Consider the following 20,830-nt stretch of genomic DNA (forward strand, 5'->3'; position numbering starts at 1 on the left):
TTGCTCCCTCTTCCCAGCCTGGCCCCCACCAAGCACCAGGACCTCAAGGGCAGAGAGCCCACCCCAGCATCCTTGCGTCCACCTCCCATAGCCCTCAGGATCTGCTCAGGCCCGGAGAGCAGCAAGGACAGTAAATATTTACTGCCAACAGGAGAAGGCAAATACAGCCCCAATGGCCAGGTGGAGCTGCCAGTTCATCCGTGCCAGGAACAGATGCAATCCAGGGAGCCAGCCTGGAGGCAGCCACACAGGCAGAGTGTCCTTAGTGGGTGGGCACCAGAGGGCCTGACCCCAGCCTCAGTCTCCCCATTGGGGACACAGGGTCAACAGCACACGCCCGCCCCCCACGGCACGCGTGACAGTGCAACACGGAAGACGCAACAGTGAGGGAGTGGAACGTGTGGAGGGGCTGCCCTCGGCACTTGGGCCCCACCGCCCGCGCGAGGGTTACACACGGGCCTGCACACCGCTGACGGCCACCGCCAGCCGCAGGGGCCAGTGAAGCCCGGGGCCCAAGGGCAGGCCAGGTCCGCCCTCCAGTTCCCAGAAGCGGCGGAGCCTGGGCCTGGGTGGGTTGGCAGAGCCGAGGTCTGCGGGCCTGGCTTCTGTGGGGCGATGTGGGGGGTCCAGAAGCAGGGGCACCTGCGGTGCGGAGCAGGAGACGGGGTCCGATCCCGCCCTCGCCCCCGGGGCCCTGGCGGCCCTGGGCAGCCACTTCTCCTTCCCTCCATGACCCCGTCCCTGCTGGGGGTATGGAGGGCCCCCACCCCAACTGTTCGAAAACACATCCGCTGGTACCCAGGGGGTGGTGGGAGCGGCTGGGGTGGGGGTGGATCCTGGGCCTCAGAGCGGCAGCGGGTCTCAGGAGGGGAAACGAAGACAGGCCCCAGCCCAGGCAGGGCGCCGAGGGCCATGTCACACCCTGACCCACCGCGGTCCCCACCTGGTGGACTCCTCTCCCGAGCCCCCCGGCACCACCCAGCACCAGCCGTGATGTGAGTCCTGCTGGCTGGTATGGCCCCGCCTGCCCCGGGACCCCAAAGGCCTCCACCCTCTCCACAGAGTCTGTTGGCACCTGAGGGGGAGGGGAAGCGTCCGAGTCGTCCCCAGGGTCTCACTGGCTGGCGGGGCCTTGAGGGCAGCCTGACTCCGACCGGCCCACTTCCCAGCCCCAGCTGCGTGCGGCCCGGCCTCGGGCACCCACATACCTCAGCTCCTGCGGGGTGCCCCTGCCTCTACCCGTGCTAATGGGGCCGCCTGGGTGATCCCACGGGCAGCTTGCCACTCACCCTGGCCACCCGCCCCCTCCCCCTCCTCTTCCGGGTCCAGTGTCCGGCCATCCACCTGCCTGCCCAGCCCTGGCCTCCACTCCAGGGGCGGGGCCTGCTGGGGGCCTGCAGCGTCTCCCCTGGGGGGTGTCGATGTGGGCCTGGGGTGGGACGGGGGTGAGAGCCTCGGGGTCGCAGGGAGGGCCGCCCAGCCGGCTGGGTACCAGGCCGGCCTCTGAGTGGTCTGCAGCGACTGGGGCCCAGGCACCCAGCCCCAGCCCGGCCACCCCGAGCCCTGGCCCGGGTGGAGCCTTCAGGAAAGCTGCAGATTGATTTGGCTTGGGCGGCCGGCAGGCTGGCCAGGCCTTGGTACGGCCAGGTCACCCTCTGACCTCCCGGGCTGTGACCAGCCAAGGCACCCCTGGGCTCTTTGGCGTGACCGACAGCGGCCTGGGCGGGTGCCCCGCGGAGCCACCTCGTGCAGTAGTGGGGCACTGAGGAGGGGGTTGTCATGGCCCCCGAAGACAGCAGCTCACCACCTTGGGGAGTACTGCCATGAGCCCTGGTGCCCGTCTGCCCACATGCCTGTGGGCACCCAGTGCGTGACGCAGAGAGAACAGAGAGGGGTCTGGGGCAGGCGCCCCCCCCCCACCTCCCGTCACCAGGGCCTGGGCAGGTGGGCCGGCCTTCCTTGCCCTTGCCCCCAGCAGCGCCTCAGCCCCCCAGGCCACACAGACGACAGCAGCAGGGCTCATTCAGGGGGTTTATTGACCATCAGGGGTGCGGGGAGCACGGTGCTGGGCCGCCTGCCTGGAGGGGCGCCTGGCCGGGCCCTAGTCGCAGTAGTTCTCCAGCTGGTAGAGGGAGCAAATGCTGGTGCAGCACTGCTCCACGATGCCGCGCTTCTGCGGGGGCCAGTCCAGGGCTGGGGGCTGCAGGCCGCCGGCACCGGGGCCTCCACCCAGCTCCACGGCCCCCACTGTGGGGAGAGACGGTCAGGCAGATGGCGCTCCCCTGCCCACCCTGCCCGGCCCTGGGGCGGGACCCTGAACAGGGGCCCTGGCGCCCATCACGGCCTGCCCCACCCCCTCCCCCTCCCCACAGCCCGGCCAGGACGGGCCCTCTCCCAGGGTGACGGGGCGTCTCCCACAAGCACCCCCATCGCAGACACATCACCCCGAGACCATTGGCACCCAGGACTTGACTCACTTCAGAAGATTCCTCCCTGGAGCTGCCCTCGGTGGGGAGGGGAGAGAGTGGGGCCGCGGCGCTGGGCGAAGCCGGGGCGAGAAGGGAGGCGGGGAGGGGGAGGGGGAGGGGGGAGGGGGGAGGGGCAAGCCCACCCTCAGGCGTCCTCCTGGCTCACCCCCAGGGAGCTGGTCACCTTTAGGATGTGACCAAGTGAACATCATTTTCCTTTTTAAAAAAATCCCTCCTGACCTCCCACCGGGTGCCAGCTGGAAGCAATGGGGCGGCGGGGCAGCGGGGCTCACCCTGCGGGCCCTCCACCTCCCGGCGGGCCTTGGGTGTGTAGAAGAAGCCACGCTCCCCGCACACCAGGTACAGCGCCTCCACCAGGTGGGAGCCGCACAGGTGCTGGTTGACGAAGGCCCGGGCAGGGGTGGGCGCCCAGAGGGCCAGCAGGGCCAGCAGGGGCACAAGGCGCATCCACAGGGCCATGGTGGGGGCACAAGGACCTGGGGGACAGGGGGGGTTGAGGCCAGCGAGGGGGCACCCGGGACCGCCAGCCAGTGCTCACCCCCAAACGCTCCAAAAGAGGAGCCCACGCCCTCCTGCCGCTCAGCAGAGCTCGGGCCTGGGGCCCCGACGCACTGGACCCCAGTGGGGCCGGCCCGGACCAAGGCTGACGCAGAGCCCACAGGGACAGACCTGCTTGCTGACGGCCTCGAGTGCAGCTCGTCCCGAGGGCTGGGGGCTGCTGGTCCCTGCCAGCTTTATAGCCCCTGACCCCTCCACCTAGCCCATTAGAGCCTCAAGTGGGTGGCAGATGGCCCGGGGGCTGAGGCTGCAATTTCTGGATCATTTCCCCGCTGCTGGGTCTGCAGGAACCTCTCCTTGGTCGTCAGCACCTCTTGGGGCTACGGGGTCATTAGAGTCTTAACGAGGGACCTAATGCTGAGCTGTCCCCGCTCACAGCTGGGGGCAAACGCCTCCACGGGAGCCGTGCCCCACCCGGCCTTGCTTGGGTCCCATCTTCCATGTTGGTCCGGGGAGTGTGGGCAAGAGAGAGGACCCCTGCCCGCTGTCCCTGGGGCTGCCCTCGGGGCCCCAGAGGTGGTCCAAGGCCATGGGAGGGCAGTGAGGGAGCGTCTCCTTGGCCCCATCCTCACCCACCTCAACACTGCAGCCCGCTGAGACCCCCAGCTCCCTGGGGCGCTGCCGAGTGGGCTGAACTCAGGGACCTGCAGCCATGAGGGTTCTGAGGCTGGCCCCTGTTCCTCATCTTCAATGTAGGGGCCACAGGACGCGTGGGTGGGGCCCCGCCACACCCCGCCGAGGCGGCCTCTCGGCCCCCAGCCCTCTTCCTAGAGCCCTGCTCATCCCCCCCGTGCTGACCCCTTTCAGACCGGCCCCTCAGCCCCACTGCATCCTTTGGCTGTCATTTGCGCCGAGCCCCTGTGGTGCCTCCAACCCCCTGGACAGGCCCCTGGAGGGAGGCCCGGACCCTAGCAGCCCCCCACACCGAGGAAGGGGCTGGACCCTGACTTCCCAGGGCGTCATGATGTCCGGAGGCCCCTCTGCAGCCAGGGGAGATCTGGAGGCCTCTTAGAGAGGGGTGTGCAAGGCGAAAGGCTGGATGACGGAAGTCCCCGGTGGGAGGGCAGAGCCCAGGGCCCAGGAGGGCAGGAAGGAAATGAGGCCGGCCATTAGCCCTTCCCCAGGGTCTCAGTGGGGCTCACAACCATCAAAAGTGGCTCCATTTGATGCCTCACAGGCTAAAGGGACACAGGTACAGGAGGGCTAGTCACAGACAAGGTGCTTGAGGTGCAACTGATGGAAGGACAGACCACCAGGGAGGGCTGGGACGGAAGGCTTTGCCCAGGAGGGTCTTGACGGATGAGTAGGAGTTTACCAGGATTAACATCCTAAGAGCTTAGAGCCAGGGTCCTGGTGGTGGGAGGGGGAGGTAGGGGGAACCAGAGGGAAAGAGCAGGGCCTGGAAGATGGGCTGGTGTCTACCTCCTGCAGGAAGTAAGGAGCCAGCCACCTCCCGGGAAGCCCCAGGCTACTTGCTCCGAGGGCCAGGGCCAGGATGGGAAAGGGGACACCCTGGGCTGGGCCAAACCTGGAGGATTCTGGGGGCTGTAGCTGGAGGGCCAGGTCCAGACCTGTCGAGTAAACAAAGCCCAGAATCCAGCCCCCCGCCCACTTTGCTGGGGAGACTGAGGCCCAGAGAGGTTACCTAGGGGCCAGCTCAGCTGAACGCTCCATCAGCACACATTGTGGGGGTGGGGGTGCGTTCCCAGGTCCTGCTCTGGGTGGGGTGGGGTATGGGGATCAGAGGCAGCTATGCCTTGGACGTCCCCCGTTCCTCTGCTTGCTCTCACAGGCTGGTCCCTGGAGTCCCGTCTTCCTCCTAGTGGGGCCATCGGGCTTGTGGGGAGGGCCCAGCCTGCAGCCCTGCCTAGGAGACCACGGCTGTGAGCCCTGCCCCCGCAAACCCAGGCCAGGCCCCCACCTCCACGCTGCCACCCTACAGAGATGGGACAGCTCAGCCAGGACGCCCTCAGCCCTCTGGAGCTGCCGGTGGCTCAGCACAGGCTGGGTCCCCTGGGCGAGCAGGTGACCCGGGGCTGCCTGGAGGAGGTGGGGCAGGCAGTGGATGAGCCTCTGAGCAGGGATGAGGCAGAATGTGAGGGGCGCAGGGCTGCGGGCTGGGCCTGGTACAGACACAGACAGAGGAGCCAGCCAGGTCGGCACCCAGAGGGGTTCTTTCTTTTATTGAGAATGGGAGCAGGTGGCACACGGCACATGGGCAGCACACGGCACACAGTCACCTGCAGGCGGAGCTGGCAAGCGGTGGGCGGAGCAGCAGGGTGCCCTCCAGCAGGGGGATCTCTGGCGGGCTCTCGGGGTGCCCTGTGAGCCAGCCCTTCACGTGGGCGGGGGCCAGGGCCGGCAGGGGGAAGGCCAGGAGACCTGGGGCCGGCCTATGGGGGCCTGCGGGGTGGCGCCCCGCGTCTAGCTGATGGCGCTCAGGGCGTGGGTGAGGACGTGCAGCTCGTCCCGGACACCATCCAGGGCGCGTCGGATGGCATGGGGACTGTCCAGCACATCGATGGCCAGCGTGTATGGGTCGAACTTCACGGAGAAGGGGCGCTGGATGCGGGAGGCGTAGCTCCTGGTAGGGGAGCCGGCAGGGACCCTCAGTCACCCAGTAGTGGGGAGCCGGAGGGGTGGGGCCCGGGTCTCCGTCACAGCAGACTCTGAGCTCCCAGGACTTTTCTGAGCCGCCTGGGCCCCCAGAGCTCATTCTGTACAACCAGCCGGACAAGATGGGGGACTGAGACCTCCTCCAAGGGCTGGGGGCTGTTTACGGCAGGGAGGGACGGGCCTTTCCAAGCGAGCCTCTGCAAGGCACTCCACCCCTCCCTGCTCCTTCCCGAGGCCCCGCTCAGCCAGGCCTCCTCCCTCAGGAAGATTTCCAGACCGTGCGCCCTGCAGGGTCTATTGCATCCCTGTCCTTAAGCTTGTGGGGGGGATCCAACCCCCCCCCGCCCCCCACCCCGCCACTGCAGGCACATAGATCCTGGGCCTCAATCTCCCCGGTGACAACAGGAGCCAGGCTGGAAAAGAGGCCCCTTCCTAGGGCAAACAGGTGGGCCGTGTCGGGCTCTGCCCTCCTCCCCTGGGGAATGCTGGTCACCGCACCTCCAGCCCTGGAAACTCCCCGCTACCCCCAGGCTCCCCACCCAGCCCTCAGTTACCCCGGCCCCTGTCCTCTGTCCCCACCGTGGCCCCAGCTGCTCAGAGGGCAGGGGACTGGGAAGGACCCCACACATCCGTCTTACAAAGTCAAACTTCACCTCCTCAGAGCCTGGCCTTGGCATGGCCTTGACGTGGCCACCAGCCCCGCAGGTCTCCCCACCCCAGACTTTTTGGGGGTCCTGCTGCGGGAGGGGTGCTGTAACCGAGGTGTGCACAGTTTTCTCCACTGTGAAATGGGTTCACAGGCCCAGCCTGCTGGCTGGCTCTCCCAGTTTGGGGGGCACAGTGGGGGGTCTCGGCCTACCTGAGCTTGTCCTTGGCATCACTGAAACTCTCAGACACGAAGTAGACTGGCTGATAAGTCTGGTCCTGGTAGGGCTGCACGGCCGCTGCGTCGGGGTCAAAGGCCCGGATCTCGGGCCCCTCAGACAAGGAATGCTGGCGGGAGCCCAGGATTGGGGGGGTAGGGATCTCAGGGCCCTGAGGGAATTGGAGCCCCTTGGCCTGACTCCACGGTGGGCTCTGGGTGTGGATTCATACCCGCCCCTCTCCACTGGGGGTCCTCCCGAGGCCTGGGGACAGTGTGAGTGGGACGGGGCAGGGACAAGTTTTCTTGGCCCCCCTAAAAGGGCAGCCCCAGCCTCCTGGGAGGCCCGAATCCAGAAGGCACGGCCAAGGTCGCCCTCCCCGTGGGGACCCAGGCTCCAGCCCCTTCCTGGGGGGGACGGGGAGCGTCTCACCAGGAGCTCCCCATAGGAGGACAGCAGCCCCGCTCCGTAGGCCTTCACCTCGCCGTTCTGTTTGCACAGCCCAAACTCCACGGTGAACCAGTACAGCTGGTGGGGGCAGTTGGCAGGGTCAGCCGAGAGGTACCACAGCACAGCATTCCCCACTGACCATGGCCCCAGGCACCCACCACCCAGGCAGAGGCGAGCCAGGCTCCGGGCGGTCACGGCGTGAGAAGCGGAGGCCTTAGCCTGGACAGGAGGGCCCAGCCTGGACCCAGCATCCTGCAGGGGAAAGAACCCACCGTGGACAGCTTCTCAATTTCTTCGTCTGATGCCCCCAGGGATGCGAGGCCGATGTCCTGTGGGGGAGGGAGAGCTGAGGGGGGAGAGGCTCAGCCCACCATGGCTTGGGCGCCTGTGTGAGGGGAGGGTGCTGGGGCTGTCTTCAGCCCCTCCAGGGGTCTCCTGGACACTGCCGGGGTACAGAGACCCTCCCAGGGTGCAGGGACCCTCCTGGGATGCAGGCACACTCCCAGGATCCATCAAGGGCCCAGGACCGCTTTCTGCCGTTCCTGGGAGAGCCAGCAGGTGGCAGCACAAGCCGCGGCACTCGGCCCCCAGCTTGTCCTCTGGGCACCGTGATCTACTGACTCTCAGGACGGGATTCTTCCCGTCTTTGTTCTAAGGTGGTCTTCCCAGAAAGGCCCGCCCGCCCCTCTCTTCCAGGACGATGCAGTCTCTCTGAAGTCTCATGGCCCAGGTGTGGGCGGCGTCCAGCCTGGGGGTGGGGAGGGGCAGGCAGCACCCATCGCTGCAGGTGTCACCCCCTAGCCCCTCGGCTGACGCCCAGCTCCTGAGGCCTCGAGGACACACCTGGGAGAACTGGGCGAAGGTCCGGTCGGCCAGCATGGGCACGTGCCCCAGCAGCTCGTGGCAGCAGTCCCTGTGTTGGGGGTGGACAGCGGGTGGGGCCGGGGGCCGGTGCCGCAGCCTGACCCCCTCCCCCAGCAGCACGCACCGGCCCCTGTCCTCCGCAGGCCCCCCGCAGCGGGCTGGGCTGGGCACTCACGGCTCGGGGGAGTGCATGGGTGAGGAGGCATGGCGGATGTACTGGGTGCACTGGAACACGCGGAAGGCCAGGCTGGCCAGGAAGTCCCGGGCGGACAGCAGGCCGGCCACGGGCCGCAGCTGGAAGCCGGTCCGCTCTGCAAGGGCAGCGGGTGGGCGGTCAGCGCGGGTGGGGCCGCCGGCTGGCCACCTCAGGCCCTCCCGCCGGGGCCTCCACAGCGTCGCACCCTTCAAGAAGCGGGAGACGTCCTCCAGCTGGGGGATGCTGTCCTCCCGGTACCCGCAGAAGTGCTCCAGCAGCTCGAAAGCCTCCAGGTGTTCCCGGCATGCGTGGGTGGCGTAGAGGCCCCGCAGCGTGGTGTAGACCTCTTTCCTGCGGGCGGGGGGGAGGCTCAGGCTGGCCGGGTGCCCCCCAGTCCCAACCTGGACCCCCACCGCCTGCTCCAGACCCCTCCCCACATCCAGCAGCCCCTCCCGTGGGCTCTCTGCTCTGCCCCCTGCAGACCCCAGGCAGCCTCACACCGCAGGCCTCTCACTGGCCCCAAAGACACTGGCCACTGGGAGTGGATGTCTCCCACCTGCAGCTTTGGGGGGTTTCAGGGCACTATGGGAGGCCTCGGGAAGTCCCTCCTCCACCCGGACTTAGTCTGTCCTCTGGAGGCCACTACTCTTCATGCAGGGATTCTAGGGGTCTTCCCGGGCCCCCCTCATTCCCCACCCCGCCCCTCCCCAGCTGCCATCATGGGGTCTCACCAGGTGGCAGTCTCCTCGGCCGTGTACTCCACGTGGGGAATAGGGTCGCCTCTGGGGAGGGGGTCAGCAGTTAGTCCAGGCCCCCTTGGGGAGGGTGTGTGGGGGGTGGACAGGAAGGGCCTGGGCTGAGCAACCCTGGCTGTGTGGCCGCAGCAAGTTGCTTAACTGCTCTGTGCCTCCGTTTCTTCGGCTGTGACTTGGGGACCCCGAATCAATGACCATGGTGACAGCGAAGGTGATGGCATTGGTGACAAAGACATCCCTCCCTTCCCCCCGCGCAGGTCTAGTGTGAGCCCGCAGGACGGGGTCTGGGTCTCAGAGAATGAGGTCCCGAGGGGGGTCCTTACTGCTTGTACTGGAAGGCAATCTCAGCAATCAGCTTCCTGCGCTGGCGGTACACCTGGTCCGAGAAGCCCTGACGGCAGAGTGGACGCCATCAGCCGCCGCGGCCCTCCAGCCCTCCCCACGTCTCCAGCCCAGACGCGGCCTGTGATACCGGCGGGCGCCTGGCAGCTGCACCCAGCCAGACCTCAGGGTTCCACCAGGAGCCGGCGGCAAACAGACACCCCATCCCAAGCCGGGGTGCACTCCCACTGCCACAGCCATGAGTACGGGGACAGGTCGGGGCCCCGGCTCACCGGATGGTCCAAGTCCAGGTCAGGGTCAAACTTGGTGACCAGGTGGTGACACTTGTCCAGCTCAGAAACTTTCCTTGGGAACCAGAGGACTTCACGCAGGAAGGAGAGTAGAAGGACCAGATTGGGTGTTGGGCTGTGGTAGGAGGGCCCCCCTGGAAGCAGCCTCCCGCTTGCGACCAGGGGGCTGGAGGTGACCCAGGCCCGGACACAGACGAGGAGGATGGGGGAGGGCCGGAGCCAGCAGGGGGGGAGCCCCCAGGCCGTGCATGCGGTCACTGGGGTTCCCCTGTGGGACCTCTTGCACCCCGATGTCTCGAGGTCATGTGATCGCCCTCAAGGGCATAGGGGCAGCCTCACCCTTGCTCTCCCCGGCGCCCCGCACATCTTCGGCCACGCGGCGGAGAGAGCTGAGCAGGGTGGGCAGGGCGGCGCTGGGTACCTCACAGCGCACGAAGTACTCCAGGTGCGGGCCCCCTGCCCGCGGCTTTTGGGCGGGCCGGGTCTCCAGATGGTGGATTTGGGCTTCAAATGTCTTAGGAGCAAACGCAGGGAGAAAGAGGGAGGGAGAGATGGAGAGACAGAGACAGAGACAGACAGAGGGGGGAGGCAAGGGAGCTGGGAAGCAGGCACCGGAGTCGGCCCGCCCTGCCCTGCCCTGGATGCCAGCAGCCAGCAGCCCACAAGACCGCTTTCCAGACTCAGGCCCACTGCTAGCTGCCTGGGTAGGTTTCAGCTGGGAAAATGGCTCTTGTCTAGTTGGTCTAACAGGGGTTGTCACAGGGTCCCCCAGACCCAGTGTTTCGGGTGGGGCCTTCTCCCAGGCAGCCTGATTTCCATCCCTGGTGGCCTCGTCCGAGACCTCTAGACACCCGGGGCTGGGGGTGGGCCCTGATCCCACTGTGGGCAGGTCGGGAGGCTCAGGCCCCCACCAGGCAACACTGAGCGCGGCGGGAAGGGGTGGGTGCGCTCCCCTGCCAGCTCCCATCACCCAGCAACGAGGGAGCCTGTCTTCACAGCCCTCGGGCCACACGGGCATCAGCCATCGCGGGAGCTTGAGAGGAGTTGGCTGTAATGTCATTTGGGTATGTGTGCCAGGATCCAGCAGCTAACGCCATCAGCTGTCACATGAGCCCAGCCCCGCCAGGGCCAGGCGGGCATGGGGGGCCCTGCGTCCCCGGCTGCCCTGGGGGATCCACACCCACCTGCCCCCAGGGTGAGGTGCTGGGCACGGGGGAGGGCAGGGGGCCGGGCTCAGGGAGCTCCTGAGAACAGAAGGGTGAGGCAAGGGGCTGTGAGCCCCCTCCTCACGTGGCCCCCAATGCTCGCTCACCTCAAACACCTTCACAGCCCGGGACAGCGCGGGGGGCTTGGTGGCCCGCAGGGTGAAGAGGAGATTCAGCACGGCCTTCCCGTCCCGTCCCCCCAGGGCCTCGCCCGGCTCCGCGGCGGCGGCCTCCGCCTTCTGTCGCTCGTTGCGGGCGTCCTGGATGAGGCTCTGCCGCCTCCCAACGAAGCGTGGGGACTGTGGGGACAGACGCGCCAGCTCCCCCTGCCCTCAGCCGGACCCACAGAACCTGGGACCCAGCTCCAGCGTGGCGCCTGCCGGGGGCCGCAGCGGGGGGACAGGGAGGGCGCTGGGAGCCACAGCTGAGGGTGGCCTGTGCCCCCAGGCCACATCTAACCGGGTTAGGTGACAGGAGGGCTGAGTCGGGAGCTACCCTGCTGCCCCCGGGCTGGGCAGGGCCAGGGGACATGGTGTCTGGCCCCATGGAGTGACCTCTCCTCACGGCCCCATGCCCAGCCCTGCCTCACAGCCCAGGGGCCCTGGCCACACCTTGTCCACAGCCAGTCCCGAGACCATGAGCCCCCGGGGTCAGTGCGTCTGCCCCGCCCCCCGCCCCACCCCCCGGCCTGAGTAGAGAAGAAGCCCCCTGTCTGGGGCTCATCATTTGCAGCTGAACTTCCAAGAAGCTTCTGGGGCTCTTGGGTCTTGGAACACGGCAGGGGGCCGCGGGGGAGCCCTCCCCAGATCTCGCCTCTACGGTGGGCGGTGTAGACAGAGGAACAAGGGGCCTGGGGTGGGCACTCTCTACCCCACAGCCAGTCCCCTGAGATAGTGCCTGCAAAGTAAATGTCTAGAGCCCAGCCCATGTTTTCAGGAAAGCTCTATAAACAAGAGCCAGTTTAAACCTGCAGGGAGCTGATTATTCCAGGCTGTCCCTGAGGACGAACTGGAGACCCCTCTTCCAGGCCAAGAAGCCCCCAGTTTTCCAGTCTCAGAGAGGGGGTGGCCCGGCGGGTCTTCCCAGCACAGCCTCCCTTGAACTCGGGGGCTCCCAAGTGGGGGGCCAGGCCTTGGGGGCCATCCCTGGTGGTCAGGGAGGCCCAGGGTTGCTGGGCAGGGGAACAGGGGAGGTGGGTTTCAAGACAGGAGATCCCACGTGGGACACGGACTGCATGGCAGGTGGATGGGTGAATGATGGATGGACAGCTGGACGGATGGACGGATGGATGGTGGATGGACAGGCAGATGGTGGGTGGTGAATGGACAGGTGGATGGGCGGGTGGATGGGTGGGTGATGGATGGGAATCACCCTGGAGCTCAGACCTCCCTACAGCTCAGCAGAACTGGGGCCTGCACCCCTGTTTGCCCAGCGCCCCCCACCACCTTGAGCTGCTGCAGGGCCTGGGACACTGTTGCATACACACTGGGTCCAGCAGGACGCACCCACAGGGATTCAAACACCCGGGCACAGGGGTTGCCCACGGAGTCCGGGCAGGGGAGGTGCCTGCGGCCAGGACTGGACGCCAGGCCTGGGTCCAGGGCGTCCATGTGGACCCTGATCCTGGAGCCTCCCGCCAGCCTTCAGGGGACACCCCTGGGCTTCTGGTTCGTTCCGGCCCGTGGGCACCAGCCTGCCTCTTACCATGATGGCCTCGGCCTGCTTGGCGTCCAGCTCGGAGACGGCCCTGCGGAAGCCCTTGGCCTGCGGCGAGGCAGCGTTGGGGGTGGGCATGATGCCGGCGAGGTCCGGGCTCCGTCTCCACAGCCCTCTGCCGGGCGGCCTCTTATAGGCTGAGCTGACGTCAAAGCCCCTCTGGGTCCTCCACCTCCCACCTCCTCTGCGTCCCCCTCCTGCTGCCGCCTGAGGGAGGTGGGGTGGGCGAGGAGCACGGAGACGCAGGAGAAAGGGCTCCTGTCCCATTAAATCTAATTGCATCCACCGTCACAGGCACCCAGGCAGGCGGCCGGCCCTTCCTCTGAATCATCCGGGCTCCGGCAGGCGTGCTCCACAGGGCTGGGTGCAGCTGGGCCCCTCGGCTCACACACAAGCCGGGTGATGGGCGGGTACACGGGGAGGTGGAGTTCTGGACACCCCACCGTGTTCGTTACACAAAACCCTGACCTTTGGTGGCCATTGGTCCAGAAAGCCAGGCTCAGACCTCAGGTGTCAGGAGGCAATTCGCTTTTCCAGAAGATTCTTCACTTCACCAAATTTCCCAACAGGGTCCCGAGGCATGTTCCTGTTCGATGTCCTCAGAGGGAACGTTATCTACCTCCCCCCCCCCACCACCACCAGGCACATCCAGCAGGGCCCAGAATGTTCCAGAAGGGCCCATCCTCCAGTGTGCAGGAGAATGAGGTATGCGGGGGTCAGGGAAGTCTCTAACAATTGCCCCACTCACTCCTGCATGGCCGTCTCTCCCCATCTCCTGGCCCGCCCCTATCCCCCAGCGTCCCCCAAGGCTCCCTGACTGCTTATCGCTGGGGTGTCACCACCTCGGGGATGCACCCATCCCTGAGCACTGAGGCCCAGTCCCTGTGGCCCAACCCTTTTCACATGGTCCCTGGCATCATATGGGTCCCGGGACAACCCCAGCCCAGAGTTTCTCCTGAGTTCCATGCACGATGTTCCTCTGGTGGTGTCTCAACCCCGGCGACCGTGGGACCGGAGGGGACCCACCCACCTTTGGCACCAGGCAGACGTGAGTCCTTCCCTGTCTACCCCGCCCCGTGGCCCATCCCCGTGTTCAGGCACAGCTTTGGGAAAGGTGTGAGGCCCCCGGCAGCTCCAGCTGGTCACCATGTTGTCTCAGGCCACCTCCCCAGCAGCCCTCATGCCCCAAAGAAGCACCCACCCTTCATCACAGCGGCCATCCGCACCCCTCTCCTCCTGGACCTTCCCCAAATGTGGTCTGACCATGCCATTCCCTTGCTCCACAATCCTCTATGGCTCCCCATTGCTCTCTGGAAGCAGCCTGAGTGACCCCTCCCCTCACCCACCCCTATTGATCTCACTCCCAACCATCCCCATTTCCTGCTAAAGGAGGGTTTGGACTTCACGACACCCAGTTTGAAATACTGCCCCTCACCCTTTTCTTCTCCTGGCAAACTCCTATGCATCCCACAAAACCAGCTCAGCTACCATTCACTCTGCAATGCTTACCCCTTCTTGCCCCTGATATTAACCTCCCCCTCCTCTGCTCTCTGAAAGCAGGAACCTGCTGGCTTGGCCTACAGCTGCATCCCCGTGCCTGGCTTGTCTCATCTCCTAGACTCTGGGCTCCTGGAAAACATGTCTCAGTGGCCCCTGCCCCCAGGGCCCAGCCCAGAGGAGGTTCCACAGGGCTGTGAGCCCTAAATGGTGCTAAAAGGATCTGCCCAAGACCCAAGTGGGAAAGGCGGGGCTGGCTCTGCCCTTGTGGGCTGACGTGGAGGGCGGTGGGCTTCCACTGCCCCAGGCCGCATCTGCCCTGCCTGAGTGCCCAATGGTCTCCAGGGGTGGCCAGCCTCCATGCCCAGCATCAGGCCTGCTGCAGCCCTGGACAGGTTCCCTGCTCCCCCTGGAAGCCCCCTGGGGCTCTCATGTGTCTCCTTCTGGGAGGACTGCTGGAGACCCCTTGGTGACATGGGTCCAGCCCTTCAGTGGCCAGCTCATGTGCTCAGAGGGGGCCCCCTGCAGGGGGGTGACGTATCCACTAAATACTGCATAGGAGGAGCACGGGCCTCCACCACCGGCTGTGGATTTAACCTTTCGGCAAATATCTCTGCTGATAACAAATATTGTTTCTAATCCCTTTGCTTCCCTGAGCCGGTGCCTGCGTGGAAGCTGTGTGGAGCCAGCTTTCTGAGTCTGCCCTGGGGCCAGACGACCCCCAAGTGAGACCCCAGGCAGGAGCTGAAGGTGGGAAGCTGGTGGACACGCTTCAGTGAGCAGCGCGGCCCCCTCCTGACCACGCGTCCATCTGCCCATCCATCCTAGGAAGACTCTCCCACACCCCTGCCCCTCCAGGGCTGGCTGGACTGGGCCCAACTCTGGGGCCCCCAGAGCACAGAAGTGCTCCCTTTTCCTTTAGCCGCGCCTCCCTCACTGTGTGTTGCACCCTCTTCCACCCCAGTTGGTGAGGGGACCCAGGGCGCCCCAAGCCCGCTAACATCCTCTCCCCTGGTTCTGCGCCTTGGTCTCCTTCCCGCCGAGGGTCCCCTCTGACCTGGGCCTCCCAGGTGATGGCAGTGTCTGCCTTCAGACGGGTTTCATAGACCCATTCCACAGATGGGAAGACTGAGGTGAGTGGTTCCTCTGGGTCACACAGTGAGTCTTGAGCCCAGGTTTCCCATCTCCTGAGACATGGCTCTTTCAAGGACACAGTAGTGTCCATCCCAGGGCCTGAGGGGGCTCAGGGCCCCAGGCCCCAAGGAGAGAAATCTAACAAACCCACGCCAGGCAGGCAGACACCCCCGAGGAGGGCAGGGCTGGAAGGGGACCCACGAGGGAAGGTCAGGCATGAGAGAGCCCTGTGGCCTGGACACAGTCCACAGGGGAGGAGGGGCCGGGCACGGAGGTGGGAGGACAAGGGATGTGGCGTGAGGCCAGGGTTCCGGTAGCCCCTGCCGTGCTCCCACCTACTCTAGGCCTCAGCCCTCACTGCCCGCACCCCTCCCCTGGGCAGTCCTCTCTGCCACAGTCACACTGAGTAATTACAGCCGCCTTGCCAGGCAATTAGGAGGTGCTGAGCTGGAGTGTTTTCTCTCTCAACAAGCGAGGCCCCCAGAGGATGTAATAACCCGTAATGACAGTGTGCCCGCTCCTGGCATCAAGCCGGCGCCTGGCATGGGGCAGGGGCAGGGTAAGTAGCATTCACCCCCCACCCCGCCCCGCTTCATGACCACAGGGCCGTTCCGAGGCCTCAGGCTGCTCCCCCAGCTGCCGGCCTCTCCCGCCATGGGACCCCCAGCCCCTGCTCTCCTCCGCAAACCCCCTCAAGAGGGTTGCTGAGCAGGACGCTGCTCCATCCCGGGGCTGTGCAGGGCCCCACCATCAAAAACTATGAGCAAACAGTCAGGGAAAGCGCTCCTGGCAATCCAGGGGTCAAAGGTCATGTCCGAGGGTGGTCTCTGTGCACGAGCATCGTGTGTGTCCTGGGAAAGGCACACATCTGTGTGACACACACAGACACGACACACACCTCCGAGGACTTGGGGCACTCAGGGTGTCACGCTGCCTGGGCTGTTTCCGGGCCCCTGTGGTCCCAGGGGCGGCTGGGGACAGCAAGGGCTGCATCCCACCCCTTCTGCCTGGGGCAGCTACACGGGCCCCGCAGAGCACACGCCCCGGGGATCAGGGACAGAGGTCCTGCCTGAGCCGCCCACCTCCAGCCTCGCCCAGCCTGGGCCCCAGTCCTCTTCCAGCCGGACCCCGTGCTTGGGGACAGGCAGGGAAACAGCTGCCCAGCTCCCTTCAGACTCGGAGAAGCAGATCCATGATATCCTGACACACAGGCCTGTCCGAGCTGAAATGTCAGAGCAATTAGCCCTAACGAGGACGAGGGAACAGAGGCGAGAAGGCGGGTGGCGGAGATCGAAGAGCCGGGCCAGGAGCCGACCGCCCCACTGGTCGGTCCGATGCGCTCAGGGATAATTGGGCATCTGGGAGTCAGGGGAGAGCCGGCTGAGCGGGCCACGTGCCCCCTGCCCCCTCAGAGATCCCCCCCACTCCCACTCCCTCCCCCTGCCAGGCCCTCAGGCCCAGGGGCTGACCCTTCCTCCTCTAGGCTGACCTTCCTCTTGCCCCCTTTCTGAGCTCCCTTCCCGTCCGCACTGTCGCCTCGTGGGTGGGACCTGCCCTTGGCAGGAGGCTGGGCCCTTGGCCCCGTGCTGGAGACACCTCTTGGGGGGGCAGCAGGGGGCCCTGGCTTAGCTCCTTGCGCTCCAGACTCTGTTTTCCCATCCAAGCAGTGGGAGCGCGGGTCGCTTGGGCACCAGACGTTGGTGCTCTCAGGCTTCTGGAGACGCACTCCACACCTTCCCAAGGGTCCCCATCCCAGGATCCTCGCAGCAGACATCTGTCCAGCGCTGGGCACGGGGAGGCCTGGGCCGGGCACTGTGGTGCAGAGACGGAAGATGGGGTGGGGCCAGCAGCCGAGACGCTGCTGCCAGGTTTGGGACCCGCGATTGGGAGCTGCAGCTGCAGCTTTATCGGTCTGTGTGTGTGCGTGTGCATGTGAACATGTATGCACGCAGATGCTTGTGCAAGTGTGTGTGGGTGAGTGTGTGCATGTGGTGTGCAGCAGGGGCTTAGAAGGCCTGACCAGCCATGGTCGGTGGTACACAGGGGGACCCCTGGCTCTGTGTCCCTCCAGACCCTCACACCAAGTCACAGCCAAGGCCCCAGTTTCCTGACAGGTGCTCTTGGCTTCTGGGGGTCCCTCTGCAGACCCCCCTGCCTGGCCCCCATGCCAGTGACTCAGCCTGCCTGCGGGCCCCCACCCACCTGGCCCTTTCAGTCTTCTGACAAATTAGCCGGAGAAAAGCAATGAGAGCCACATTCAGTTCTCATTAGTCACTCCTGGGCAGCCTGTGGCAGCTGTGCTTTGACAGCCATCAGGTCTAATTGCAAGACCAGTGTCCCTCCAGTCCTGGTGCCACGGGCCCGGGTCCCAGTCACCTGCCCCTGTGGCTGCTTGGGGCACCCAGGGCCCTTGATGGTGAGGGGCTGCCTCATCCCCCGTCTCCACCCACCCAGCCTCCCTCACATCCTAGGGGGAGCCTGGCTTCCGGCATCTGAGTCTCCCCACATGGTGGCCCTGGGCTGCATTAACAGAAGTACAGTGGCCGAAACACGGGAGGGGATAGCCTTGCTCTGCTCAGCGTGGCCAGACCAAACCAGCTGAATCTCTCAGCTGAACATCTGGGAGGCCAGTGCCCCAGGCTCTGCTCTACCTGGCTGTTCCAGGGGTCCAGCATCTTCAGGTCCTCCCCGGCCCTGCCCGCTGGGAGCGCCAAGCAAGGCCCGTCCACCTGTGTCCACCTGGGCCCATAGGCTGCCTCCACAGTGCTTCCTGCCGCCGGGCTGGGATTCGGGAGCTGGGTGGGACCGAGGCCCCCTCTCTGTCCGACCCCATCCCATCCTCCCCTCCCGCACGGCCTCACGACCTTTCCTTCCGGGGTGGGGAGGGCAGTGCAGCCCCTCCCCATACTCCTGCTTCAGTGAGGCCCGGGAAGCTCTCTGAGGTCCCACCTTGCCCCCCAACACTGACATTTTCAGGACCCAACGGCAGCGGCGATGCCCACCTCCTGCCAGAACAGGTGGTCCCAGGAAGTGCTGTGACCCTGCAGGAGACTCAGTAAGCTGCCAGACACAGACCCAGATCCAGATCCAGCGTGGCAGCAAACATCTGTATTTTCCCTCTGTCTGAGCTCCCGAGACACGTTTTGCCCCCTCTAGCTCTGGGAGCCCAGAGCTGGAGAAACTGAGGCAGAAGGGGTGTGGTCTGCTGGGTCTCCAAGCTGACAGCACCATACCCCGGGCAGGGCAGGGCCTTTGTGGGGAGCCTGAGGCTTGGAGAGAAAGCCACGCACGCAACTGCCCACTGAGAGGGGCTTGGATGGGGGCCTCACTGGTTCCCCTACACCTCGCCCCCCCACTGGGTCCGCAGCGGGCAGTTTTCTCCCTGGGGCTGCCTGCCACCCTCATCCCCCGCTCCTGGTCTGGACCCAGATGCGTGTCCTCCACTCCGTCCAAGCCCCACCTCCGCTGCAGCTGGCATCCTCTCCCGGGAACCAGCGGGGCTGAAAGAAGGGCCCCGGCAGCATAATCCTCTGCGCCTCTGCCAGGTGCCGGCCGGGGTCTCGGGCGGGAGGGGCTGCTGGCACAATCCTTCCAGGTGCCATTGGCTAATCCCGGGCTTGGAGGGGCCCCCGCCCCCGGATGACATTTCCAGGCCGCGCGCCGCTGACCCAGCTAGTCGTGATATTTAGACAGGGCTTATTTGCGATTACTTATTTCTGATGACTTTGAGGCCCAGGATGAGCTCGGCTGAGACCGAGCTGGCCCAACTTGATCCCAAGCTTGTGTTTTATAATATAAACACATCCAGGCTGCACCGGCTCTCTCCTATGTGGGAGGATAGAGGGCGAAGCCCACGTTTTCCGGGACTATCACACGAGGTCTGGGTCTCCACACCAGGGGCGGGTCCCGCGGGGCCCCCAGAAGCCGAGGCTGCCGCTCCACCCCCACCCAGCCCCCCGGGGGGGAGGGTCCTGTGGGGGCGGAAAGGCTGCTGCTTTCCTTCCTCTATTCCCTCCATCCGTTCACTTGTCCAACAAGCCTCTGAACCAGGGCCCCTTCCCTTCAGGGCTCTTATAGTCGGTGGGGGGAGACCCGTGGAGGGTCATCACAATGCAGGTGTGAACCTTCTAGGGCCTCCAGCCCCCCAGGCTGAGTCCCGAATGGATCACTCGCAGACCCTGGCCCCCACCCAGCACGGCCAGGGGGTGGGGGAGGAAGGGAGACCCCACCACTCTCCAAGAAGACAGTGGCCAGGGGCTGCACTGCTAGACAGCAGGGTGTAGGGACATGGGAGGCCAGAGGTGGGAGCTTGGGGGCACCTCCCCTCACTCCAAGGTTTCTGGGAGAGATTTCTAAATTCTTGAAAGTTCCCCAGATTTCGGAGCCTCGGAAAGCCCTTGTGTGGGGTGAGGGTTCCTCTGGGCCCTTCTGTCTGGCTGGCTGCTTCCCTGGGCAGGAAAGCCGTGAGGAGCCTCAGAAAACCAAGGCTGGGAGAGGCCACGCCAACACTCCAAGAGCCCTGAGAAGCCAGGCTGGGAGCGGCAAGCAGGATGTGCCGACCCTGGTCCCTGGCAGCCTCTGTGGGCCGGGGAGTCCCCGCTCTCTGCACCAAGTGGCTCCTGCCTCCCTGGTTCCCTCTGCAGCTCTGGGCCCAGGCCTAGCCCCATCCTGACAAAGCCCTCCTCTCAGCTGTCCCCCGGGGAGACCAGACCTGTACCGGGGATGACCGCACCGGGCAGGGGACTGACAGCGGTGGCCCAGCTGCTGCCCTTGAAGGGGGACCTGGAGAGGGTGGCCAGGACCTCCCTCCTAGCACAGGTCCTGGAACCCTTCTGCCTCATCTTCTCCAGGCCTCCCCGTTCCCCAGACACTGGGATGCTCCTGGACCCCGCAGCTCCTGGACGCCCAGGGCCACCGCAGCAGTTACTGCAGATGTGACTTTGTCGCTTCGTCATGTGACTAATTAGTGAAAGTCCGGGTCTTCCCGCCCGGAGGGTCGTCTCGGGCTTCCCCAGTGCCTGCACGGCGGGCCCTACGCTTCTGTTAAACGAAGAAACAAAGAGAGAATTTCAGGGGGGGATCAGGCTCCAGGTGGCAAGGTGGGGGCTGTGGGGGACTGTTGGCCCGTGAAACCCACCCTTCCTTCCTTGGCTGCCCTGCAGGCCCCCCACCTGGCCCTGCCCCTTGTCAACACCCCAAACCCACACACTCCTCCCCCGGGGCAGGGGTGCCCCTCAGGGCCCTCAGGATGTCTGCGGTGGCGCCAGCACCCCCTCTTCCCTCCCCCCAGCCTCCATCCCAACTGCCCTTTATATTATTGTGTTTTTACAATAATTAGTTATTTATTAACACTGTAAAAGACACATAAAATAAAAGGTACCATCCCAGCCATCTTTAGTGCACAGCTCAGGGGCACGAGGCACATTCACACTGCTGTGCAGCCTTCACCTCCATCCACCTCCAGCACTTGTTCACTTCCCCAGACTGAAACTCTGTCCCCATGAAACTCTAACTCCCCTCCCCTCCCCCAGCCCCGGGCCCCACCGTCTACTTTCTGTCTCTATGGATGGGAGTCCTCCAGGGACTTCATAGACATGGGATCAGACAGGATTTGTCCTTCTGTGTCTGGATTATTTCACTGAGTGTACTGTCCCCAAGGCTCATCCATGTTGTAACTGGTATCAGGACTTCATTCCTTTTCAAGGCTGAAGGGTATTCCATTGTGTGGATGGACCACACTCTGAGTATCCACTCATCTGTTGATGGAGACGTGGGTTGCATCCACCTTTGGCTGTTGTGAATGATGCTGCTGTGAATACAGGTGTGCAAGTACCTATTTGAGGCCCTGCTTTCAC

General features: G+C 65.3%; 2 protein-coding genes across 2 annotated transcripts; both read right to left on the minus strand.

The window, feature by feature from the left end:
* Positions 1–2,101: 2,101 nt before the first annotated feature.
* Positions 2,102–2,948, minus strand: INS (insulin; the record flags this gene model as incomplete). The annotated part of the gene is made up of 2 exons (XM_082629315.1): positions 2,102–2,247; positions 2,762–2,948. 2 exons carry the CDS (start codon positions 2,946–2,948, stop codon positions 2,102–2,104), a joined length of 333 nt encoding a protein of 110 aa, XP_082485441.1.
* Positions 2,949–5,284: 2,336 nt separating this feature from the next.
* On the minus strand, positions 5,285–12,422 carry TH (tyrosine hydroxylase; the record flags this gene model as incomplete). Its single annotated transcript, XM_082628750.1, has 13 exons — positions 5,285–5,631; positions 6,523–6,656; positions 6,959–7,054; positions 7,249–7,305; positions 7,820–7,889; positions 8,016–8,151; positions 8,242–8,387; positions 8,768–8,818; positions 9,115–9,182; positions 9,406–9,494; positions 9,763–9,937; positions 10,736–10,927; positions 12,333–12,422. The coding sequence occupies 13 exons, from the start codon at positions 12,420–12,422 to the stop codon at positions 5,472–5,474; spliced, it is 1,464 nt and encodes a 487-aa protein (XP_082484876.1). The 3' UTR covers positions 5,285–5,471.
* Positions 12,423–20,830: the final 8,408 nt, after the last annotated feature.

The sequence above is a fragment of the Mesoplodon mirus genome, assembly GCF_964341445.2.
Source record: "Mesoplodon mirus genome assembly, chromosome: 7".
Classification (NCBI taxonomy): domain Eukaryota; kingdom Metazoa; phylum Chordata; class Mammalia; order Artiodactyla; family Ziphiidae; genus Mesoplodon; species Mesoplodon mirus.